This window comes from Durio zibethinus, chromosome 24 (assembly GCF_047325235.1).
Source record: "Durio zibethinus cultivar Kanyao isolate XHJ-2024 chromosome 24, ASM4732523v1, whole genome shotgun sequence".
NCBI classification, from domain to species: Eukaryota; Viridiplantae; Streptophyta; class Magnoliopsida; order Malvales; family Malvaceae; genus Durio; species Durio zibethinus.
This window is the reverse complement of record NC_143185.1, coordinates 5,421,410-5,448,735: the sequence shown is the minus strand read 5'-3', so window position 1 is coordinate 5,448,735 and position 27,326 is coordinate 5,421,410. Positions and strand designations below refer to the sequence as shown.

Genomic DNA, 27,326 nt, shown 5'->3' with positions numbered 1-27,326 from the left:
GCCCAAGCTCTTCTGGCCAAGGAATTCACTTCTAAAGGGGCTTTAGGTGCACCAAGCCCAAATACAATTAAATGAGGCTCAAGTAGGCCCAAATACTAAAGCAACCTTCTAGAATAATCTAAAATACTGACCAGCGAGATAGTTTTTTACAGAATTTAAACTTTTCAATGTGATCTCATGTAATCTATTTGTAATCTTAGATTTTGTAATGCCATTGGATTGATTGAATCTAGGCCATTGATTCATAAAGGTTTCAAGTATGAATAGGGGGTCTCCCCACCTTCATTGGACTTACAGAAACACTCGAATTAATAAAGTTATAGTATTTTTAGCATCTCTTTTATCGTTCAACTTTCGTTTACTTTTAAGTGCTTTTCAGTTATGTTTTTGAGTGCCATTCTCCTAGAGTGTTTATGCTTACTTAAGCATGCATTGAAAGGATTTCTAGCCTAAAGTCGCATGGAATTTTAGCATAAATCCTAGGCTCATGACAATTTATATTAGAGTAGGTTCTGCTTGAAGATTACTTTTATGTTACACTTAATCGAAGAAATGGCATCCCAAAGTGATATTGCTAGCCAACAGCAATAAGTTTAAGAAAAAACCCATGAGAAGGGCAAGAATGCAAGCTTCAAGGATATGATGTCAACCTTGGATGCAACTTAGCCAAGATGAAAGTGACTATGTAGGATATCAAGGAGAAGCTCAAAAAAATGAAAAAAAAGATCAAGAAAGGGTTTCATAGTCCCTTAATGAGATCATCGACATATTTATCCAGAAAAATAAAGCCTTAGAAGCCTTAGTGAAGGTGATGTGTAAAGAGATAAAGGAGCTTAGAGGGAAGCCCACGACATACAAAGTAGCCATAAGGAGTAACATGCTAGCTGTAACAACCAAGACTCAAGTAGAGGTTTTCAAACCAAAAAAGTACAAATGAGTCAAGTTTGTAAAATATATGAATAATTTTTTATGAGAAATGGAACAATACTTCTAAGCTTTGAGTATCAAGGAAGATGCCACTAAGGTAAGCATAGTCTTAATATATTTGGTTGACATTACACTATTATGATAGAGACATAAGTGTGATGATACAAACCATGAAGGTGTTGTTGACTAGACTTGGGAAAAGTTCAAGATAGAGTTTAAGTAGCAATTCTACCTAAAGTATGCCAATGATGAGGCATAGGCAAATATTTACAGACTAATTCAAAGAGGTGAAATGTTGAAGTATGTTTAAAAGTTTTCAAAATGACGCTTCAAATTTAGAACCTTGAAGACAAAGAGGGTCTTTATTATTTCATGCATGGACTTAAACTATAGGCTAAGAACAAGTTGAAGCAAAAGACGTCCAAGATCTAGCCAAGGCCATGACAGTTACTAAATCCTTGGTAAAAATCTAGCCATAAAATAAGTTTAAGTCACCCAAGCCCAAAAGCAAATATAAAGGTTGAAGAGACCAAAATCAATAGTTCAAGGATTGAAACAAAAATCAATAATCTAAAAATGGGGATAGAGGTTGACAAACCAAGAATGGTAAATGAAAACCACTAACTGAAAAGTAGAGGCTAAGATAATAGGCTAACAAGGATCGGGAACCACTAGCTTGCTACATGTGTCAAGGTCTAAAAAAATTACAAGATTGCCTCAAGAACACCAAGTTGTTTGCCACTAACAAAAAAGCTGATAAAAAGACAAAGAATGAAAGCATGAAGCTTGGTTCAATTATTTTTAATTCATCTAGGAAAAGAGATGTTGAAAGTAGAAATGACTGATGTTCGTGGACATTATATCTACGAAAAAATGAATAAATGCATTCGTAGATATAATAACATCTCACTTATTCATATCTAGAGATGCAACCTAACAATTGGTGTAGTACATGAAGTGAAACTATAATTTGGTGATTACAAAGGCAAAGAATCTATTAAGTTAATTCTTCTAGATGATTATGAGCTTGTTGTTGGTTTAGATATCCTTAACTACACAAATGCATTTGTTGTATCTTTTGCCAATTGTATTTGTATATTGGACCACTAAAATTATGCATTGTGTTGATAAGACAAGAATTGAAGCCAAGGATTAAGATACTGTTTGCCATTCACCTGGCTAAAAAAGTGGGTAAAGATGAAGACACTTTTCTAGCAACATTAAATATGGATAAATTTAGACAAAACAGTGTTAAAAGTGCTAGAATCATTCAGAGACATGATGCCCATAGAGTTGCCAAAGAGACTGCCACCTAAGAGAGAGGTGGATCATAGGATTTAGCTAGTGCCAAATGCTGAACCACCAGTTAGAAATCCATATCTAATGTCATCCCAAAGTTAGAAGAGTTACGAAAATAGCTCAATGAGCTTATTGATGCATGCTACATCAAACCATCAAAAACCCCATATGGTGCCTTAGTTTTGTTTTAGTGGAAACATAATGGGTTATTGCAACTGTATATAGTGATTGCTGGTTTTTGTTAGTCTACAAATGTATAAGTTGTATCCAAGTAATAAAGTGTGAGTAGAGTTATTGTTCTCTCAAGAATTATGTTAGGAGCCAAGTACCTAAGTGGATCCCTTTTAGCTTTATATTTAAAAAAACTAAAGAAGTTACTATTTGAAAAAAAAAACAAAATGAACTTGAATATTGTACAGTTTACTGCATAACTCACTAACTATCATTTGGCAACAATAAGGGCTAGCCACAAAAAGTAAGTAAAGCAAAAGAAAAGCAAGATTGCAAGGCAAACAAAAGTTAAAAATAATGAACAGATAATTTTTGTAAAAAGAATGAAAAATGGCCAAATATAACAAAGTGAACAAACCGAAACTGAAAGCTTTTGAAAGTAAACAATGATACTTAAGAAATATTGATTGCGTGTGCAAAATAAATTAAAGAAGCTTTGAAATGAATGTGAAAATTGAATTTGTATTGAAAATTGAACTTAAGAAAATAAAAAATGTAGGCTAGTTTGTCACCTTAGCTAAAAATAATAAAAACTACAAGAAAACTCTTAAAAACCAAAAACTAAAGAGAAAAGAAAGAAACTAAAGTGAATAATGGAATAAGGGATGAATTACAAATGACTAGAATGGCCTATTTATACTATATAGCTTGGCCTCAGGGGATAAAGCTGGATAGTTTCATTTAAGCCTAAACATTTTTAAATTTAAAAATATGATAAGCTTGGATTCTTTCACTTGGCTTAAGACTTTTTTGAATTGCAAAGAATCCTCAAGCACATAATTTTTCTTTGGTCGAATATGAGTCTAACATCCATTGGGTTTCTTGGTTTAGCTACATATTGGGCTTCTATAGTTACCACATTTAATAAATTAACTTTTTTTGTATACACGGCCTAATGGGCTTTAGTAGATATCTTTATGGCTTAGTCGAATGTCATCCATAAACTTTGCATGGAGTGCATGGTTCATATATGGCTTTCGTTTGTCACATTTGCATGGTTTGCATAGATTTTGACATTTATGTCCAAATTGACTTATTTCTTCATGCAAACTTGAAAATCAAAATTTTAACACATTAAGACACAAAATTCATTAAAATTTTTAAAATTTAAAAGCCAAGGTGACCTAACAAAAGCTATAAATTACACAGTTATCATATAGATTACAAGGCACTAAACAAGTTGACAGTGAAGAAAAAGTATCTGATCTTGCTCATTGTAGATTTATTTAACTAGCTTAAGATACAAAATGGTTTACCAAGTTGGACTAATGGTCAGGGTACTGTCAAGTTAAGATTGCTGAGGGGGATAAGCCTAAAATAACTTATGTTTCCCTCTATGGTTCTTATGAGTTCTTGGTGATACCTTTCAACCTAACCAATACGTCGGTAATCTTTTGCACCTTAATGAATAAGGTACTATAACCATTCTTAGATTAATTTTTTATGGTTTATCTGAATGATATTATAATTTATAGCCAAACATTGGAGCATCTTAGGCAAGTGTTTGAAGTATTACAAAAAAATGAGCTATTCATGAAGAAGAAAAAGTGTTTTTTTACTCAACAAGATGTGTCATTCTTAAACCACATTGTTGGAGATGGCAAGATCCAAATAGATAAAAGTAAGATACATGCCATACTAGATTAGTAGCCGTCAACCATGGTCGCTGAGCTAAGATCATTCATTGGGCTAGTGAACTACTACAGGTGCTTCATCAAAGGTTATTCTACCATTACCACACCAATGACAAACATGCTTAAGAAAGAGAGAGTGTGAGATTAGAGTCAAGAATGCTAGCAAGCTTTGGATCGACTAAAGTATATAGTGACAAAAGAGTATGTGCTAGCTTTACCAGATCATACTAAGCTATATGAAGTATAGATGGACACATTAGACTTTGTAATTGAAAAAGTGTTGATGTAAAAAGATCATCTAGTTGTATTTGAGAGCTAGAAGTTCAATGAGACCAAGCATAGATACGTGGTCCAAAGAAAGAATATGACAACAGTGGTGCACTATTTGAGCACATGAAGACATTACCTATTAAGGTCCAGCTTTATGGTCAAAACGGATAATGTTGTCATAAACTACTTTCAGACTCAAAAAAAGCTACCTTTCATACAGGCTACATGGCAGGATATCCTTACAAAGTTTGATTTTAGCATAAAGCTTTTAGAAAGGCTAACACAATGACTGATACACTCAATAGAAAGTTAATGCTTACTACTATCAGTCGACCTAAAGGTTCTCAGTGTCATGCATTAAGGAAGGACTGGTCCATGATACTACAGCCAAGACATTCATGAAGTATGCACAGTAAGGTAAAACAAAACATTTTTTATTACAGAATAACTTGTTTTACACCAAGAGAAAAAAGTTATTTGTACTGTAGTGTGGGAAGCTTCATAAGAAAGTTATGAAGGAATGCCATGATTTAAGGTGTGTTGGCACCAAAGAGTGCATCATACCTTAACGTTGGTGCAAAATCAACATTATTAACCTCATATATAAAACGATATCGAGACCTATGTGAAAACTTATCTTGTATGCTAGTAAAGTAAAAATCACCAACCGATCTCTTGAAGTCATTACTTATACCAAAATGCCTATGAGAGAGCATTTTATTGGATTTTATAATCACACTACCAAAAATAAAAGGGTTTAAGAATATCATGGTAATGGTGGATAGATTTTTCAAATATGGTACTTCCATTCCAACAACCACAAAACGCCTAGTCGATAAAATAGCCTATTTGTTCTTAAAAAACATGGTGAAGTACTATAGCTTACCAAAAAACATTGTTAATGATCATAATGGGCTTTTTACAAGATAGTTCTACATAAGGTTATTCAAGCTATTGGGGTTAGACTTAAACTTTTCCACTAGCATGTATCTACAAATCAATGGATAGATCGAGAGAGTTAATGGATTGTTAGAGGTTTACCTTAAGCATTATGTGAATGCAACACAACGAAATTGGCCTAAGTTGCTGGATATTGCCTAATTTTCTTACAACTTATAGCAAAATAAGGTGACAAATTAGAGTCCATTCGAGATTGTGACATGCCGATAGCCATTCACTCGAGGAACTATTGCAATAGGCTACACAAAAACTTATCCAGCATTAGATAAGTTTGCTAAAGCTTGGCAAGAGCAAGCAGACTTTACTCGAATTTGTCTACATAAAGCAACCAAGAAGAGCAAAAAGCTAACAAATCATAAACGATAGGGATGTGTTGTATCAGGTTGGGGATTTGGTGATAGTGAAGCTGCATTTTTGTTATGCCATAAGGACATGCATAAGGGCCTAATTCGAAGGTATGAAGAACTTTTTAGAGTTCTGAAATAAGTAAGCAAGGTAGCCTACACGCTAGAAATGCCACCAAAGCCCAAAGGACACCCGATTTTTCATGTCAACATGCTTAAACCATTTCATTAGGATCAAGAGGATCCATGATGGGTAAAGTCGTAGTGTGCACTTATGGGGATGAAAGTCTCATATGCAAAAGAGGTCATGTGCATATTAGTTTATGGGGTTTTTAGGTGACAAAATTATAGAACAAGACATGAGTACTTGGTGTAGTAGAAGGAACTTCTTAATAGTGAGGTTAGTTGGGAACCAAGTGAAGATCTTTGGTAGTTTGAGGACTAGATCAATCAGTTCCATTCAAAATACGCGATGATAGCATCACGAGATCAAGTGAAGGAGAATGTCACAGCCTGTGTGAGGGCTCCCATGGCCCAGACACAATCAACAACAATAGTCAAGGGGGTTCAGGCCCTGGGCTTGCAACAAGCACAAGGGTTGCCCACCCAAGCTCCCCAGGCCAAGGAATTCACTTTTAGAAAGGCCCAAGGTGCACCAGGCCTGAGTGTGGGTAGACCAAGCTTCAGTAAGCCCTAGTGTTAAAACAATCTTTTAGAACGATTAGGAAGACTAACTAAGCTAGGATAGTTCCTTATAGGATTTAAATTTTTCAATATAATCTCATGTAATATTTTTATAATTTTAGACTCTGTAATAGCCATTATATTGATTCAATCTAGCCATTGATTCATGGGGGTTTCAAATATAAATAAGTAGTCTCCTTACCCTCATTAGATGTACAAAACACTTGAGTTAATAGAATTACACCATTTTCTAACATCATGCTTGAAAAAGGTTAAAAGACGATGCTTCAACTTATCTTGAAGGGAAAGGTATCCTCTAATCTATAAAAAAATAATAATAATAAAGTAGAAAAAAATTCTAGTGTTTTACTCCAATGGAATTATAAAAAAAGTCATTTTGTTGAGACAAAAAATAGTTAATAAAATTATAGGCTAAGGAACTTAGTTATTAGCCCAATATAAATTAATTCAAAAGAGGTGATTAGTGAAAATTATGCTAAGTAGTGATTAATTAATTAAGGAATTTGGGTTGTTGAATAAAAGTCCAATCCGAAAGAGGTTTGCATGGAAGAAATGAGTTCATATTTGCATTGATTGAAGTTTTGAACTTAATTTAAGAAGTCTAGAGGGTCCAATCTGACCATAACTCAATGGCAGTTAACTTCTTGCTAAAGAAAATAAAGCACAATGGCTAGATGTGAAGGTAATTACACATATGGTGCTTGAGACATTTTAATTAGCATTGTTAGTGAAATTCAAGCCTAAGATCGAGCTAGGATTTATAAGAAGGGTTCAATGTTGTAACATGTCATCTCTATTGCCAGCTATTAAACTGAACTAATTAGTGCTAGAGAGATTTCAGCATTGGTAGAGAAATTTCAACATTTTTCTTAAGCTGCTACCAGGATTAATTGAGGCTATGAAAAGTTTAACCTAAAGGAAATCAAGGAAACTAGGAACAAAGAGCATTCACCAATAGTTATGGAGTGGAGAGCAACTTGTGATTAGGAGTATGATGACAAGAATGAAGTTGATACCGGTTAAGGCTAGAAATTTAGTTAAAATTTACTGTTTTCTTGTTCAATCTTACAAGTATATGAGCTTTCAACACGTAAAACGGGTATCAAAAATCACAATCAACAATGCAATTTCAATTATCTTTACTTTAATGCATTTAGCTTTAACTTTTTTCAACATTATATTTAATTAGTTGTAACTTTGAAAATTTTTAAAATTTTTGCTTCGTACATGTAAATCCTTATTTTTACTAGAATTATCAAAGTTCTAAAGCTAGAAGCATTTAATAGTAGTTTTTTTAAAAAAGATCATCCAATACATTCAAATTAACTAAGACTTAAATTTTTTTCATGTATATAGAAATCAATATCACATAAATAAATAATAAACTTATAGATCGCAACAGTATGACGAAAAAAATAAGTGAAATGTTTTGTATTAAAAAAAAAATCTAGATTGTTTCGGAAGAAGGGAGAAATAGATGTGGGATTCGTACATAGGCCTCCCAAAACGACCCTCAGTGGCTCATGCCAGCCGAGGATAGTCTATGAGTCCATGTTGACTCAACGGACCCATGGCTTGCAATCCTCCGTTCATACTATCTATTTTAGGACATCATGCTGGGTTGGGTTCGGGGATTGAGATATGCAACCCAAAATTTTATGAATCCTATTACTTTTCTTTTCTTTTCTTTTTTTTAATTTAAATATAATGATGAATTCCAACTCAATTTTTTGACTAAAACATACACACATTGATACAATTCGTTTTGAATCAAATGTTTAACTACTGTAATAGATTTTACTCATGTGATCTTAATAGTTAAACTTTTTTTCTTAATAAAATAATCAAATTGTTTAGTAATATTATTTTTTTTGTCGCATTATTCTCGAGAGAACAAAACAATGAAAAAATAAATTAATTAAAAAAAATTCTCATTGAGGAAAAGATTGGTTTGAGGGCCATGCGATGAACGAGGACAGATGATTTAGGCGAACTTTAAGGAGAGTTTGTGTCAAACCATTCAATTAAGGTGCCTTTATTCCAAAAGGCATCAGTAGCGGCTCCCACCACTTTTAAAAGTGGAGTTCCGAAGGGGCTATTTGAAAAGAGTGAAAAGTCATATTCAACTAAATGGATAGTACATTTATATTCCATCATCTCTCACACATTTTTTTGCCTTTGATGAAATCCACCCAAAAAAAAAAAAAAACAATGGAAAAGGAATTTTAAATCTTGTAACATTTTTATTTATAAGTTAACACCGTTAAATCAATTAGCTTACATAATATTTGACTAATAAAATTGTGTCAAGTGTATATCACAAGTGAAACAAGAAAATTTATGCCATGTTTTGTGTGAATTGATAACTCAAAAATTCATAAAAATGTATGTATGATGATTGAATCATTATTTTTTTATAAGAATCTAATGATCTTACGTAAGCATGATTTTATATAATTAAAAGTAATTAAATTATTATCTTAAAAAAATAAAAAATGTTTATCATTGAAATAAAGTGAATTATAAAATTTATTATAGTTAATTTTATTTATTTAATATGTGAATTAAAATTTTATATCATGTTAAAATCAAATTTATTTTATATTATAAATTTTACATTTTAAAAATAATATTTAATGAGCAAAATTCAAAAATAAATTGTGTGTTTTCTTTTAACATACTTTAATATTATATGTAAAATATTTTTTTTTCTTTTTATTATGATTTAAATAGATTTAATTTTATTTTTTAATTCAAAAATACTTTTACTAATTTATATTACAAAAGTTAGTTTATTTCTAAATAAATATATTTTTCAATTTAATAATTATATCTTATTAAAAAGTAAATAAAATAGTACTAATATTTTAAACATTATTATATTTAAATAATATTAAAATTATTAACTTGCATAATTATTAAAATTTAATTATTTTGATATATTTTTAAATAAAATAATATTTTTTAATAATTTCCAACGTTATAATTTTTAATTCATAAAATTAATAATTATTAATCATATAAAATAATTTTAAATCACGAATAATAAAATTATGTAATAATAAAATTACTTCAATAACTAAATTACTATGATTAAATTAAAAATTATATAAAATATTACCTGAGATAATTTTTTAAATTTCTATATGGATGCCGTGTTCATGAGTTAACACCATTAACTCAATATGTCTACGTAATATTTGTGATAAAAGTTTTTCATAAAAATAACTTTTTAAATATAAAAAATTAAAAAAAATGAAAATGAAAATTGAGGAACGAAGAAAGGGAAAGAGGGAGGGATGACCAGAAGGGAATAGGTGAAGGGAGCGAAGGTGGCTTGACCGCTCGAGACACTCTCGTCAATCCTCCACTCCTTCCTTCCATTTCCTTCCTTCGGACTTTTTTTTCTCCTTTTTTTTTTTTAATTTTAAACTCTAAATTTTAATTTGAACTAAAAAAAATTATTTCAAAAGATTTATAATTAAAATTTATATTTAATGGACTGTTAATATATATTTTATATAGGATAATAAATCATATAATATTTTTTTATTAATGAATAAACATAAATTTTTACAAAATTTAAAAATAAATACACAAAATTTAATGTTTAAAAAAACTTTGTTATTCATAGGTGATATCTTATAATTTATTTACGATATATAAAATTTATATATTAAAAATACATCTAATATAAAATTTTAATACCTTTTTTATTTTCTTATTTACCAATAAACATTGAACCTTAAACTTTTATCAATGTATATAGATTATCAATTAATTATACATAGTATTTTTTAACCATATGTGGATATGTTTGATCTTTTCAGTACATATATAAATCATTTGTTAAGTGTGATTTTACAAGGGATCATAAAAGTAATTGCAATTTCTTTTTTTTTTTCATTTTTATATATTGATATTTTTACTAATTATTTTATATTATAATATCAACATATAAAATATCTTCCTCTTACTATCTTAATTTGCAATTCTCACTAAAAAGTAGGAAGGTTAATATTTCCATTTTAATCGAAGTTCAAATCAATTTAATTGGGTTAATTAATCGAATATTGAATTAATTTTGATTTATTATCAAAATTTATTTTAGAAAAATTTTAATTTTTAATTAATTCAATAAAAAAACTGAATTAATTAAATTAATCAAAATATAAGAAACCAAATATATATAATATAAAAATACACAAAACAATTTGCTTCATTTTACAAATTTTTAGAATTTTAAATTTAATATTTTGATATTTAAATATTTTTACTAACTTCAATTAATTCATAATTAAATAATTCAATTCAAAACTAATAGACATAAAAGAATAAATAGTGTAATATTTTTTTGGATTAAACATAAAAATAGTCTCTATGTTATATATTTTTTTATTAATTTAATATCTAAAAGAATAAAATTTTCAGCTTGATACTCCAACAATTTTCATTCTGCCATCTATTTTGATATTTGAAAGTAACGTCGTAGTCAATTTGCTAACATAAAATAAATATCTAATAAAATATTGATTCGTGTCAAAATATTCAGTTAGCACCGCATCATCAATTATCATATAAGCTTAAAAAAATTTTCTAAAAATTCATAAAAATTTAAAAAAAAATTTAAAAAATTTAAAAAAATTTAAATATTTTGAAATATTTTTAAAATTATCAAAAATTAAATATTTTAAAAAATATATACAAACTTAAAAAAAATCCAAAAGATCTCAATTTTTCAATAAAAAATCTTTAAAATTTCAAAAACTTTTGAAAATTTTATAAAAAATAAAATTTTAATAAAAGTAAAATTTTCTTCAAATTAAAAAAAAGATTCTCTAAAACTTAAAAAATTGAAAATAAAAAAATCTAAAAATTTTAAATCCTTTTTAAATTTATGAAAAATTTTCTTTTTTTTTATCTTACAATTTTAGTTTTTTTAATATATTTTAAGAAATTTTTTAGGATTTTTTTAAATATTAATAAGTTTTTAGAATATTTCATATTTTTAAAATTTTTTAATTTTAAGAAAATTTTGAAAATTTTAAAGAAATTTTAAAAAAATAGATTTTTTAATTTAAAAAATTTTTCAAAATATTTTATATTTTTTTATTTTATATATTTTTAAAATGTTTTTGTGATTTTTTTTTAATTTTAAGAAATTTTTTATTAAAATTTTCATGTTTTTTGAATTTTTTTTATTTTTATTAAAATTTTTTTAGTTTTTTTAAATTTTTATAATTTTTATAATTTCTTAAAATATATCATTTTTATAGTTTTTTTTTATAATTTTTTAAAATTTTTAATGCTAATGTGGCTATTGGTAATATAGCACTAATTGGATTTTTGAAATATATCAATATTTTATTAAATATTTATGTTATGTCAACAAGTTAACTAATAAAATTAGTTTGAAATATCAAAATAAATGATGAAATAAAAGTTTAAGTATCAAATTAATAATTTTATTTTTTAAGTATTAAATTGAAAATATATATATATATAATATAAGGTTATTTTTATATTTAACCCATTTTTTCAATAAAAAATTACCAAAAAAACCAAAGATGAAAAGAAAAACATGGAAAACGGAGACGGACCAAGACAAAAGAGATAAGTAGCGAGTCAAGAGCGTAGACTGTAACGACAGTGGATGGCGGTCGTAGCCGTTCCTCGTGCTTCTAACTTATTTAAAAATCTTTGTCTCACTATCTCTGTCTAAACTCTAAAGTCTTTCTCTTTTTATTTTTGAGAAAAGTTAAAAGAAAAAAAAGGGAGAACAAAAATGGAGAACAATAACATGGGAGAGTTGAAGTGCCGAAATAAGAAGCAAGTTCATTTGTTTTATTGTATGGAATGTGAAGAACTTGCCCGTAAAGTTGCTACTCATTCTGAATTCATTACCCTTCAATCTATCAACTGGAGGTACTCACTCATCTGCCTAAATTCATTCGTAAAAATCTTTATTGCTTTCTGTTAAGAATGATAACTGTCATGTTGTCAGTTCCTGGGATTTTTTTCTTTTTCTTTTTTGCTTTTTTTTTTTTTTTTATGATGGGTATTTTTTTTCTTGCTTTTGATTCGTCTGTTTATTGAATGCTTGAATTTTGAAAAACATAGTTGATAAAAAAATATAGGAAAACTGGAGGGTATGATCAAATTGGGGTTTTAGGATAAGTGGCAAAGAATTCTATGAACTATGTTGTGACAGAGCATGTGCTCTTTTTTTACTCTGAAGAGAATAGTGAAAACTTATGCTTTTTATTTGGATGTGAATTCATGGATTTTTTGCTTTTCTACTTTGTTTATATTCTGTAGTTTTATGAGATTCTAATGAATTTCCTTGGTGTGTTTATTGCTGGGTTCTGTATGCTATCATTTCATATTTGCAGTTGATTCTATATTGCAAACGTAGTTCTAAGAATCGTGCTACTGCCAATGAGTGATAAGCTTTGATTCAAGGGGGACTGTTTGACAATAGAGTTTGGGAGCATTTTGTCAAGACTGGAAATAACGTGGTCCAAGTTTCTTAGTTCCAAACCCACTCATACGTTGGTCAACCCTTAACAATAGACCATTGCTTTCGTTAACTCGTAAAATCAGTTTGTTTTGATGTTTTAACTAGTTGATTTCTCTTGAAAATTCTTCTCTCTCAAGAGCATGTTAACCTGTCTATGTTCTTACTTTCAAGCCCTTCCATGAAACTGAGCCAATCTAAGTGATAGATACACATCATCAGTCATAAAATCTCCTAGAAGCTTGCTTGGAACTTGTATACTTCTTGCATTTTGGATGACTCCAATCACCACTCCCCTATTCCAAAAGCAAACATCTTTACCATTGCATCATTGAAATTTTTACTTTTTCAAAAAAAAAAAAAAAAAGTTTGAGGCTGACAGTAACATGCTATTGCCATTGGTCTCCTCACCATCAAAAGAAGATGCGGATGCATTCCATCCATGTGAAGTTCTTAACATTCATCCACATTAAGTCAATTGAGTAATTCTCTTGCAGCGGCATAAACATCACATAGAAGTTTTATATCCCATTTGCTTGATTTACAATTACACCTCCTTTTGCAATTTTTGCATGTTTGACTTACAATGTATCTGTTTCTTGCTTTCTTTTATTGTTGAAGTCTCTATCACGGCCAAATCAAGAATATTTTATCCTTTTTGAAGGAGGGAGAGGGAGAGAGAGAGAGAGATGGGATGGGGGGAAGACATAAGGGACTATTGGAGTTTCAACTTTATGTTGGTGTTTGAAGACTGATCTTTAGTTTTCAATATTCAAACTTCCAATGTCCACATACAAGATAAAATTTATTATTCTGTCAAGATAATGAATCCACACCTATTTTGGAATCAGTTTGGCAAACTGGAATAGGCTTTTATGAACGTTTGTGCAAAATAATTATTACAGTCAATATCTGCTTTGCTGACGTCTTATTTGTGGTATGACAATTGTTGCATTCTACTACTGACATGAACATTCAAATTTCTTGTCTTTCTCATCTTTGCTGTTTCATATATTTCCTTTAGAATGTTCCAATTCATATAATAAAAAATTTGAAGTTTTTCTGCTGCTAGTCTTGAAGCTAGAATTGATTTGGTAAGATATATATTTAGTAGTTTTTAAGCAAAGATTATTCTTATATAAGAAATTCTGAACATCTTTCATTTACAGGAATTTTGATGATGGATTTCCAAATCTTTACATAAACAATGCACATGATATCCGAGGCCAGCATGTTGCCTTTCTTGCATCCTTCAGCTCCCCAGCTGTTATCTTTGAACAGCTTTCTGTCATATATAATCTTCCGCGATTATTTGTTGCTTCCTTCACATTGGTGTTGCCATTCTTTCCGACTGGCTCCTTTGAGAGAATGGAAGAAGAAGGAGATGTAGCAACTGCATTTACTATGGCAAGGATTTTGTCAAATATTCCCATATCTAGGGGTGGTCCTACAAGTTTAGTCATTTATGACATCCATGCTCTGCAGGTTTGTTTTCCTTGCTGTGAAATGATTATGTATTTATTCCTTTGCTACAATATTTATTTATTTATTTTTTGCTGAAGCGGCTTATCAGATTCATCTGAAAAGTTCTATTTAATTATTTAGCATCAGCATGATGCTGATGAGCAATACCTGGTTTTAAATCACTTTAGAGTTTAAACATAACAAGAATCTTAATCCTATAATCTCACTCTAGGTCATGTTTCTTATCTAGCAAGATATCTTAAATCAGTCACTTCTTCTGCTGCTCTTATTATACTAAGTGTGATTTAATAGTTTTTTAGCTTCAAATTTAACAATGGCTTACAACTTTTAGGACAATGCCATGCTGGAATGGAGGATACCAATTTAGCAGTTTGTCATTATGATACTTGTTCCTGCTATTTTGATTATTATTAATCAGTTTGATCTGGAAAGCAGTTGGGTGTGTCTCATAGGATAGAGTTGGGATGTAGGTTTGTAACTAAATAGTAAGATTGAGAGAGGAGAAAAAATGAAACTGATGTTCTACTGCAATATTAAAGCTTTAGATTTATTACGTTTACATTCATGTTTAATGGTATTTGTTTAAGTATATTTATGTATTACTTATGTGCAAATATGCATGCTTTGGTATAGAGAATGTGTAGGCATTTTCTATTCATCTGACTCAAAAATATTTAAGTTGACATACCTCAGAAGAAATATATTGTTGAATGAAGAAGCATGCATTAGATGAAGAAGTGAAGTTCCAATTTTTTGAGGAAAGGTGGAAATGAAGTTCCAGTTTTGGATGACCTTTGTTCTATTAGACGCATGTCTTTTCCAGTTTTTTATTTTAGTTTATTTTTTTAAAGTGCAGCTTCAATTTTGTATTTGGGCATCTCTTGACCCAGCCCAGATATTTTGTATCTGATCAAATGTTCAGATTGTTTAATTTGATGTTTCAATGTATGAACCTTGGATCGTTGACATTGATTCAATCAGCATCAGCATTCATTGAAGGCCATGGCCTTGGAAAGTGACAGATCCTTTTGTTTGTGAAGTAGATTGGTAGTTTTTCCCAAAAGTTTATTTATAAGCATTCGACGTGTTTTGTACATGCTATATCTTATATTTAATGTGTATTTAATGAGCAATAACACAATAGATCTATATTTTCAAACATGATTAATTTATGATTCAGTGGTTGAGGGGCAGGGTTTCCCTTGGTTTATAGTCTTCTCACCAGCATAGTGGTTTTAGCATCAATGAGGACTCTTTTATTTCTTCTCATGGTTTGACTTGTTCCTCCAAAGCAATCTCAAAATACTGTCTTGTCCTTTTGCTTTCTTTCTGAGTTTAGGCCTTGGATTATGAAATTTTTTGTTTGGTTGTACTGTGTCAGTGTTATTGGTTTATCGATCACTTACAATATTTATGTCGATGCTTTGCTTATTTTCTGTCTTGTAAGGAGACTTGATCATTAATTGTTAATTCTCCGTATAATATAGGAAAGATTTTATTTTGGAGATCATGTGTTGCCGTTATTTGAAACTGGGATTCCTCTTCTAAAGCAACGTCTTCACCAGCTTCCTGATGCTAATAAGGTAAGTATATCACCTCCAAATGTTGAATGTGGCAAAATATAATTTTCTTTGTGGTCATCCTGCTAGTCAGCATTAGAAATGGTCGCTTATGCTAGGTTGTTAAATCCTCTCCAATTAAATTGAATTTGTTTTTCAGATAGTTGTTGCGTTTCCGGATGATGGAGCTTGGAAACGATTTCACAAGCTGTTGGATAATTTTCCAACGGTGAGTTTAGACTTTTACCTAAATTAAGTTACATTATATTTTGTGCTCGTTTATTATAAGTAGACTGAAGCTACATGGTAATTGATTGGCAGGTTATCTGCACCAAGGCTCGTGAGGGTGACAAGAGGAGAGTTCAACTCAAGGAGGGAAATCCTGCTGATTGTCATGTCGTGATAGTTGACGACTTAGTGCAATCTGGAGGCACTCTTAATGAATGCCAGGTATTTATAATCCGATAATCTCTTTTTTTTTTGTTTTTTTGAGTGGGTTTGTCTTATTGTTCCTTCATGCACTTCTTCTTGTTCTTCCAGAAAGTTTTGGTAGCTAATGGTGCGGCAAAGGTGAGTGCATATGTGACTCATGGTGTTTTTCCTAAGCGTTCGTGGGAGCGATTTACGCAAAAGAATGAAGGTAAGTACTTCCACATTCTCATCTCTCTCTCTCTCTCTCTGAACGTATGTTGTGTTGATTTTTATTTGATTCCATTTTTTACAAGGATCAGAGAAGGGATTTGCCTTCTTTTGGATCACTGATTCATGCCCTCACACTGTTAAAGCCATAGGAAACACAGCTCCTTTCGAAGTTCTGAGTCTTGCAGGATCAATTGCTGATTCTCTACAAATTTAACCGAATATTCCCATTTCCAAGCTGCTTCGTATCAATTTTTTTTTTTCAGTCCATTTGGAAGTCCGATCAGAGGGATTCTCAGTGCACCAGAAGGTGCATTTTATGGCTGGACCCCTAATGCTCTCCGCCTATTCAATGTATTTGGACCATCAAGATGTTATTAAACTCATTAGCTTTAATTAATTCAGTGATAAAATAAAGTTTTTAGAATTTTCTCAAACCAAGCCAATGAGCTGCCCTGTTCGTAAGCAGACAGATTATAAAAAACAAAGAAACTTTTATGTTCCGTTATAATCATAATAATTTTTTAAAACTAAATATATTTATAAATATTTTTGCAAAAATAAAAACCCGTGTTCGGTGACCTAATGTAGGTAAAAAAGACTGTAGATGAGGTCTACGTTAAAATAGGAAGATCATTCATGAACTAGTAATGTCAAAATACTGTAGATGATATATAAAATTACATGACAGCAAACAAATTGCCGATAAGATAATGCAATTATACGTAATACAACCTTCTGCTACGAAGTATTATAAAGTTAAAGATATTTGCTGTTATAATTTACACAAGTATTCTGACACACAAGCTTTAATATCAACTTCGCGGTACATTTCTCTGGCCACAATAAAGGGTATAAAGTTCAACGGAATGCATGCAAGTACAAGATTCATCAGCGCAGCTTTCATTTTCAAATCCCCAACTTCAGCCTTGAGGAGCATTTTTCCTTTAGTATTCAAGAAACCCCATTGATGCAATTCCATTACCAGAGCTTCTCAAGTCCTGTCTGCTCATGTTGTCATCACAGTGGTTGCCACCATTGGTGGTGGTGGTGGTGGTGGTGGTGGTGGTGATGGTGGTAAGCCTTTGGCTTGGGACAGAAGTGGAAGGATTCAGGCCTTCTTTCCCCATTTGTTGCACTTCAAGCGGAGATAGTATCTTGATATACCACACACTGTTCACGAATTCCCTACAAAACAAGCAACAAAAAATTAATCCACTAAAATCAAATCTTGAACAATCTATCAGTTTCACTACCACCGCACAACTCTAAAGAAAGAGGGTTCAAGATTTTAATTTTTCTTCTGATGCTTTTGCAAGTCATGCCAGATGTAGTTACATATACATAAATTTTGCATACCGGAGACATTTAAGAATGCATGAAACACAAATTAAACTATAATGTCATTGTTCTAGTGATGGAACCCACACTCAAATCATAACTTAAAAAGTACTTAGATTGGTTATATAGCTCTTTCTCAACTTCAAACAAGATTTAATAAATTGAATGACTTTCAATCATACCTTTAACCTCTTCAAATCAAAATCCACCGTTAAAACACTCTTTAAGACTTTAACCCTTTCATTTGTTTCATACTGTTTTGCATCAACAAATACATTAATCCTATGTTGCAAGTTAGGAACAAATCTTTTGTCCATTCAATTCCACTTGACACCAATATAAAATATAATATTCTTTTAGCACTCCTCAATCCTTCCCTTCTTTTCCTTTTTTTCCCCCTCATCGACCATTGGACCCTCAATTTATTTCAGTTTTGCAATGGTACATCCTTAACCCTGAATCACACAACCAAGCAATCAAAACCCTTTTTTTTTTTTTTAATTTACCTTTGATCGATGCCTCAAACTATTCCCTTTATATTCTAGTAATACCATTCAAATATACTTTCCAATACTTTAGTAAATACTCATCTTTCTGGACAAAAAATGCATAGTTTTAGAATTATGGTCCCCACTTCCCCTTTGGTAGGCTTCATCTTCTCTTCCAAAATCTTAGTCACTTGTAGATTATCACCGTAGATGCGATTTTATAAGTTTTCTATTCTTACAAACAGTGTTGAAGACTTTCATCAAGTTGTTGTATCTTTAACTCTTTTGGGACATAATAGTCTAGAAAACATTCCTGCATCACCTAGGAATTCCCAAACCAAAAATAAGAATTCCATCCAAACCAACTCCTTTTTCAGAATAGCCTCCATATGCAGACAGCAAGCATGCCGAGAAAGGATCTAATAACAAAAAGTGTGATTATTATGTTGTTTATTCAATTTATTGATTGGAGCTTACATAGGTGGTAGAATCAAGTTTTTACTTTCTGTATTATGGAAATAACAAATTTTATCTTCACTAGGTTGTATTTTACAAGAGCTTAAATATACTTTTTTTTTTGGCTATTGGCTTAAATATACATTTTAATAGCCCAAGTTAGAAGTTCGGCTTGGTATAAAAAACCTAACTTAAGCAGTTGACAGTAATAAAAATCTACACATCTTTGTAATCTCTGTCAATAAAACAAATACTGTTACTGCCCTCACAGCATCTTTAAGCTTGCATTACTGGTTGCTAGTCTAATCACCGCTGAGGTTTTGTTATTTTATTTCTTTAATGATTCTTTTCTCATTATTTTGTGTATGAATCAATTCTGGAAATCATTACCGCCCCTTAGCGCCAGAAATTTTAAAAGCCCTAAAATTAATCATTTGTTAGAATCCTATTCTGCAGTACATGTGTTAACACTTGAATCTCTATCTGAAATTTGATTGATACCAAAAATCTTGCAGCACAGGAAATCTTATCAGCATCACAGTAGCTTGATAAGTGCAAATTTTCAACAAGGGAGAATCAGAGCAATAATGAGAGCTATCATCAAGGAAGAGCATGTTACAAGAAAAATAATTTAAATTTACATTCAAGAAAAGTTCTAAACCTTGGAATACCATCTTAAAGAACAGATTCAAAAGACTGCAGGTTCACTAATAATAAAATTTACTAATGCATTGGATGGATTTGTAAATTTGGTTGCAATAATCACAAAACTGTTTAACAACTAAAAAAGATTTGAAAGTAAATAATATCAGACAACCTTATGCTTAGAATACACTTTGAGTGAGGACTCTTTTCAGACAATTAGGAGGTTTGTTCAAGAAAATTATAAAGTTTGATGAACTTTATAATTGTTATTGATACCGATGGAAAAGAATGTTCTCCAAATTGTTTGAAATTTGGTGCAATAATTATAAAGAATTTTCTCCATGAGTATCTTTAACAGTCACAGAAAATTATTCAAACATAAATAAGTATGGTTTGGAACTTACTGCCAAGGGTCATCACCAAGGAGAAGAATGTCATTCTCCCTATCAACAAATACAAGCTGCCAGCCTGATCTCTGAGGGTCCTCTAATTGGCCTTCAAGACCAAACATTCGAGCAAGCTCACAGCGCAGCTCATCATAGCTGCTGAACTTGGAAATATCCAATGAGCGCCCAAAGGACCCCGACTTGTGAACCTGTCAACAAGCATAAGATTGAAAACCATGAGAATTGCAAGCCATGAAAGAAAGTAGACATAATCCCGTACTTAGTTTTCGAAATAAAATAGACAGTCCAATACAATATCATTAATACATGACACCATGATAACTATATGTGTTTGAGACACTAAAAGTTAACCAATTGACTTTCTCAGCCAAAATAGGAAAAGAAAAGTGGTTGCCTTCATTAGCAATGGCATCCAACTCATACCCACTGTTGTCAGTTGGGCATTATATCAGAGATCTATTAGAAGGAAGTGAGCGACAAACCCACATAACAAAGCTTTGCCTACACTATGTGAGCCTCAAAATGTGATTTGTATGCCTTAGTAACCAGAAAAAAAAAATACTATTACCTTCACAAATAATCAAAATAATCAAAGATGCATTGCAAACATAAAGAAAAATACTATTACCTTCACAAAGGTTCTGGTTGGAGTTACTTGGTCAACATTTTCAGCAGACTGCAAGTAACCTGATTCATCCACACAACTTGAGGTAGTCATGTCTGAATTAAGAGGAAAATCTGTGCCAGAAGCACTTGTGAAATTTGAAGCAGCATACGGCAGAGACAATGAATCATTTTCATTTCTGATATTTTTCAGGTTTGTCATCCCGTGCTGCAGCATAAGAGATGAGGAATCAATGCTAACCCCAAACAGAAAATTTTGCGGATCACTTGAACCAATGTAAGCAGAATACTCCCTTCCTGGAAACGGAGGTAATAAGTTAGAAAGTTCGGATACATTTGACTGTGCAGTTCCCAACTGTTCAACCTGGGGCAGTACACAGTTAGTAGCTCCAGATGAAAGCTGTGGTTCAATAGCTACTGACTTAGACAAAAAAGCAGAAGAGATAATTGGGTTTGATCCATTCACATTGAGTAAATTGGAACATCCAGCCTGGGATAATGAACCTAAGATACTTTGCATAGAGGAAACATCAGATGTGGCTATATTGTTCACAAGACGGTCAGAAAATGTCTGCTGCTGGCATTGTGAAGCAACAGCTGGCAGAGATGAGGACTGGGCCTGGCTGGCTGATGCAGAAGGAAAAGCAGCGTTTACATTAGGAATCTGTTGTGGAACAGACAACTGTGGTAGTTGCTGTGATTGTTGAGACTGTTGCTGTTGCTGATGTTGTTGCTGCTGCTGCTGCTGCTGCTGCTGCTGTTGCTGTTGTCGTGGATCATTGTACAAATTGGGATGCTGCAACTGCTGCAGAAGCTGAACATGTGAAGCAGTCTGATTTTCCTGAAAACTCTGAAGAAAGGCATTTTGTGTTTGGGACTGCTGTAACATCTGCCTCTGAATTAGAGCAGGCGACCCATTGGATGTGCTCTGAGGTTGCTGGAATTGCAAGAGAGATTGAGAGCCCAGTTTGGATGAATCAACTGTCCTCATTTCCTGAAGTGCGGCAGCAGCCATTGCTTGGTAAAGATCAGATTGTACACCTGGTATTGAAGAAGTATCAAGCCTTGGCTGTACCAAGGGTGCAACTCCAAATCCTTGGAAGTTTAAAGACTGAATTCCTTGATCTCCAACCCCACCTTGAAGCCACATCAATTGGGAGTTCATGCTCATATCACCATCCTTGAAAGCTGGTAATAAAAACTAAACTGGTTCAGTACAGAAAAGTAAAACTCCTAATTTTAGGTCTAGTCAAGAAGATATTGTGTGTAATTCCAAGCATCAATAGCAAAGATTCTACCATACCATAGAAGGAGGGTAGTGCAGAGGGCCATGGCCGCTTCAATCGCAGGGGGAAAGGTGATGGATACATAGGGAAGGTTGTTAATGGTTCAATCTCCCACAAGGACACCCTTGGCTGCCTCTCTCCTGCAGTGGATTCATCCCAGCCAACCTGGGATTAGTAAAGTAAGGCTTTCACGTCAGCTAGTAATGAACACATTGCCTTTTTAAGCCCAAGAAAAAAAAAAAGGAAAAAGAAGATATAATATTGGAAACTCAAATAATGGACGTAGAAACTTCAAACAAACCTTAAGAGAGCGCCAATGCGAATTTGGCCAGCGAACAGGATCTAAGTCACTAATGCCAGTTATTGTACCCATATATCTGATACAAAAAACACTGAAGTTATCAGCCACTTACATTTGCCATTGATACTATAGCTAATTGACTTATAAAAGTAGACATATTTATTTGAGGAAAATAAAACCATTGCAGTGGAAGAAAACACCATAATATTTAAGCAATTCCCAGAAGCAAGAAAACACTTAGAGAATTAAGACCCACCTGCGGACACTTGACTCTTCTGTCTCAAACAGCATTCTAAATCGCATGCCTACAGAAACCCGGGTGTGATAGACTGCTTTAATGTACTTGGCAAGAGGAATGACAAACTCTGAAGGACTTGCCCTGCAATCAAACTACTGTAAATGACCAAGTCTTAAGTTGTAACAGCATCAGTCTTTTTTCAATTAGTATTAGATAGTTGACCTGGGGTTATAAAATATAGTAAAACGGCTATTGGTTGAAGCTGCATGAGCTGCTGCAGCAAGAAGACCAATGTGCATACTATCACTTGATAAAACAGAAGAAGGCATAACCGTCTGAGGACGATTTGCTCTCCTGATACCCAACAACAATTGATTCTTCTCATTCCTGGTAGAAGAAAACATATAAAGAAACCAGAAAATTATAGACTGCTTAGCAAGTTCATTGATCAGTAGCAGGCAAGAAAAAGCAGTAAAGCTGTACTAACAACTGCCAACGTATAAATGGTGCACAATAGAGCTGGCAAAGCTGACCCAAACCCAAAAACCTGTCCAAACTGATCCTGACCCAACCAAATTTGACCAAGAAAAGTCAACTAAAACAACCTGAACTAAAATTGATTTAACTTCAAAACTAAACAATTTAGATTCAAAATGAACCGAACCTGAAGCAACCCGGACATAAAATGACCCAAATTTTCCCAACCCAAAGTGATCCAACCTACCCAAATGCCACCTTTAGTGCACACAAGGAAGATTCATACCAGATGGCTCATCAGTTTAGAGATGAAAAATAGAAACGAATAATTTATCAGAGAAGATATATTCATACACCAAAAAATGCATTCAAAAATTTTTTGCTGCCAAACTATCTAAGCAAGATGACTTAACTAGATTGTTTCAAGTCCCATCAGGGATTTGACAGCTATTAGCAGGATACTTCTTCGGCCAATCACAGAGCAAAGGTACTTCAATTACAAACGAAGTAATCATAAATTATATTTGGAAGAGAGGAAAACCTATTTACCAAATAAAAAGGACTGAGTCACCAGCAACAAGTCTTTTTGCACTAACAAAGACACTCCACCCAGACGTAAGAAGATGCCTCTTAGGCTGGCCTGCATATGAGAGCAGAGAAAAATTGATTAAAGAATGGAATTACACCAAGTGAAATTCAAAACCTATTCATCATACAAGAAGGCATATACCTCCCTCAAAATATAAAAAGTGATTCACCAAAAACAGCTCCCAATGTCCCACAGTAAATGCGACATTCCAAGTATTAAATCAGAACATATTCCTACAGGAACTAGCAAAAATTGCTATTCTTCTTTAACAGGCAACACATGATAAAAAATGAGGCAAACCTTCAGTTGTATCCAGCATACAAAAATGAGGCAAACCTTCAGTTGAATCCAGCATACAACAAAGCCTAAAGAAATAGCATGAAAGTGCTATTCCATCTGATAATGATTTTGTCCAAGATCAAGGGGTAGAGGGGACTAATTAGTCCATTAAGCATGACTCCCTTTCCATACAACATTTGATCCCATCAAGTAAATCATGCATACCGGAAATATTCCCAAGAAGTCTTCAAATGTTTTTCTTACAGAATTACTACTGGATGACCATCATTAACCAAGAGTTTAGCATTTGATTAACTGTTTTCAATAAAGGCCTCAATCATAGACAGCTGATTAATCTTCTCAATCCCCTCAAATTTATTGTGAAAGCAAAAGGACTTAAGCAGATCAAAGCCACAACTTGAAGACCTTAAAGACAAATTGACTTTTGTAAATGGCCCAGAAACATTTTTTGTTTCTATCAAACAAACATATCCACCTCATCTGAAGCATATATTTCAGGAAAAAGAAAAAAAAGAGGAGCACTTGAGAAGGTCATCATATTCCACAATGTGCTAACACCAACATCAACCAAAATTTTAATACAGGAAGAGATGACCTAAAAACTCTGAACAGTTGCAAGATGAGAAACAAAAAAGACTTACCAAGTAAATGATATGCTGACACGGCAAAATTACAAAAATAGCATATATCTAACAATGTAAACAGGAAAGCATTATCTGTAATATCTTCTTAAAAGATTTCCTGTTCAGATATCTTTTTTTCTTATTCATCATAAATAACTAACTTCCCTTTGTAAGATTCGCATATTAACCACACTCTAAAACAAAATATGTAAATCTCAGTTCCAGAGATTCTTAGCCACAATTTAACAAGAGCAATAACTGATGCAGAATATAACAAGGATATTTCATGGGTTATTAACTAAATTATTCCTTGAGAATTGTTTTCCGAAACTTTTAGAAACAACCGTATAAAACACCCAAGGGGTTAAGAAATATTACAGCTCCTTCAAAAGTAAATCAACAATTTCTTCAAAAAGTTAATAAACTGGATATAACATGAATACAAAAATAAATAGCATGACCACAAATAAAACAACGAAATCATGATAATTTGAAATTTCTTCAAAAAAAATGCTGGAACACAATATTGAACAAAGTTATTTTAATCACTCACCTCGAAATATATGTTTAAATTTCCACTCATTATCATGAAGATCCCTGGCAATTAACTCCTGAGCTGGAGGTTGCTGTGAGTAATCCTGAAGGTACAATAATAATTTTTTAAAAATTAATAAAAGGGATAATGTGTAAAACTAATTCTATTAAAACCAGAAGATGGTGAATTTAGTTGCTTGTAACCAACTAAAACATACAAGAGGAGGAAAGACTCTTTCAGCAGCCCGGCGAGGAACAGAAAATCCTCCATGAGTGCTTGTGTCACTTGTTGTCAGTGTTTTACAAAAATAATTGGTTGGCTGTTTGCTGGGAGTACCCAACTCTGCAGGCAGTAGGTACTCATCCTTTTGCTCTTGCTACAACAATGCTTTCAAGTCAAGAAGTAAAAAATGACATGACTAAAAACCACTAAAACTTCAAACAAGGTCAAGTTCCCATACCGGACTCAATGGCTGCAAGGTCATTTGAGCATACACTTCATCTGTTTCTACATCTGCCTGTACTTGAAAGAATAAATGCCTTGATAAGAAACCAACTAAAGTTCCTTAAACGGAAAGCAACCTATTCAGCATTTAACTTACATGCATAGTCACATTGTGAAGCTGACAGATAAGCTGTGCGGGTAAGCTCGGATAGTTTGGTATATGAGCATCTACTTCCTTGTTGGTCGAAGCAGCAACCTGCAGAGGGAAATCATAAACACCAACAGCACGCTGAAATATCAGATACAAAATATACAGTTCCTTATAGAGTGCTGTTAGTTTTAGAAGCTTCAGCTGTTCAATAAGCAATTAATGCATTAACAACTAAACAGGAGGGAATAAATTCAGCAGACTGAAATGGCTGGTTCAAGGTAGTTCTATTATTACATACCGCTGGAAAAGACATCTACATCCTTGCATGGCATTTAAAATTCTATATCATCCTTAAAACTTCTGCTTGTTATCTATTTTCTTGAGCACATATGGATAGAATCAAATTTGCAAAAGAAAGCATGAGAAATGATGCAGGCATGCTTACCTGTTCACTGTGACCTTGGGGAAAGTAAACAACTCGATTTCCAACAGGTGGTAGAGACACCAGAGGACCCGCACATGCATGCCAAAGTTCATAATTCAAACATTTCTTCTCCCCTATACAAAAATCTTTCATGACTTCATAATTTCGAAAAATTAAAAGTTTGTGCAACTCTATACTCAAAGAAAATACTAATAAAAAATTTTAAAAAGCTAAAAACAGCTACCTTCCTGAGTTTGCTGATTTAACCCTGATGAAGAGAGTCTCATACTTCAAATCTCAAAACAAAAAAAGGTTTTTTTTTTCTCAAACAAAAAAAGGCTTTTTTTTCTCAAACAAAAACCAAAAAAGAAGTGGTTGAAATGGAAAATACTAGCGCCCCTGTTATTGAAGTACATTCAGGGTTCGCACAAAAGCCATAGCTAAAAGGAAAAGAAGAGAAGAACCCACCCACCCACCCCCCCTTTCTCCACCAGATGCTTCTCAACCTAAGATAAAATCAACATCCAAAAAAACGAAGTACCCTTTACTCAACAGGGCCTCATGAAGCTCAGATCTTGCTTCTTTTTCACATTAACAAAATCCAAACTCTTCCAAGCTAAATCCTAGCTTTCTTCTTCACCAGATCTCTAAATTTCAAAGCTTTCCAAAACTACGCTCTCACGACGCCCAAGTGTCCCTTCCGTCTGATTACTGGAGCTGCTCAGCTGAGTTATGAAGAAAACTACAGAATGACACTTTAATTATTTTCGGAGTTTTTTTTTTTTTTTTTTTAAGAGAGACAGCTGAAGGAATTGACAGCAGCTGGATGAAAGGAGAGAGAGAAAGAAATGAAATCCGAAATCAACTAATACAATTATTATTGTTTTTTTTTATCCAGGGTGAAGTGAAGTCAGATTTTTTTTTTTCTCATTATTATTACCGTAAAAATAAAAAGAGAAAGGGTAAATTACTTTTACTAAGTGAATATCATTTTTATTTATAAATTTTCAAAAATAATACATTGATCTATATTTGTATGAACAAAATGGTTTTTTAATAAATAAAATTGTTAATGTAACCATTAAATCAAAAATAAAATTACAAAAAAGTGATAATAAATTTTTTTACTTAATATTAATAATTTTGATAATTATATAAAAAATTAAATTAATTTTTTACCTTTAATTTTGTTAGTAAATTTTTTTTTCAATTTTATGATAAAAAAAATTTATATCTTAAAAATAAAAATTACCTACTTTCCTTTCAATTTATCTATCGTTTGTTTAAAATATACAATTAAACTATATACTATCATAAAATATTTCATTGTGTATTTATTATTTATTTTATAACATTTCATTATTATAAAGTATTTCTTCAAAAATCAAAATTTTTTAGTTATAAAATATTAGTATAAAAGTTTCAAT

General features: G+C 32.0%; 2 protein-coding genes across 3 annotated transcripts; one reads left to right on the top strand and one right to left on the bottom strand.

The window, feature by feature from the left end:
- Positions 1-11,971: 11,971 nt before the first annotated feature.
- LOC111316765 (ribose-phosphate pyrophosphokinase 4-like) lies at positions 11,972-16,997 on the top strand. 2 transcript variants are annotated; one of them, XM_022918884.2, is made up of 7 exons: positions 11,972-12,295; positions 14,057-14,372; positions 15,860-15,955; positions 16,092-16,160; positions 16,253-16,381; positions 16,472-16,571; positions 16,657-16,997. In XM_022918884.2, the coding sequence occupies exons 1-7, from the start codon at positions 12,156-12,158 to the stop codon at positions 16,785-16,787; spliced, it is 981 nt and encodes a 326-aa protein (XP_022774619.2). In that variant the 5' UTR covers positions 11,972-12,155; the 3' UTR covers positions 16,788-16,997. The 2 variants fall into 2 exon arrangements, with proteins under 2 accessions (XP_022774619.2, XP_022774620.2); XM_022918885.2 differs by having other exon boundaries at positions 12,018-12,295; positions 16,663-16,997.
- Positions 16,998-17,185: 188 nt separating this feature from the next.
- LOC111316335 (auxin response factor 6-like) lies at positions 17,186-26,762 on the bottom strand. Its single transcript, XM_089753943.1, has 14 exons — positions 26,144-26,762; positions 25,921-26,033; positions 25,482-25,580; positions 25,341-25,397; positions 25,098-25,256; positions 24,899-24,983; positions 23,383-23,473; positions 22,579-22,743; positions 22,375-22,497; positions 22,119-22,194; positions 21,835-21,982; positions 20,536-21,719; positions 19,905-20,095; positions 17,186-17,758 (listed from the first exon to the last, which is right to left on the bottom strand). The coding sequence occupies exons 1-14, from the start codon at positions 26,184-26,186 to the stop codon at positions 17,518-17,520; spliced, it is 2,775 nt and encodes a 924-aa protein (XP_089610069.1). The 5' UTR covers positions 26,187-26,762; the 3' UTR covers positions 17,186-17,517.
- Between the last annotated feature and the right edge of the window lie 564 nt (positions 26,763-27,326).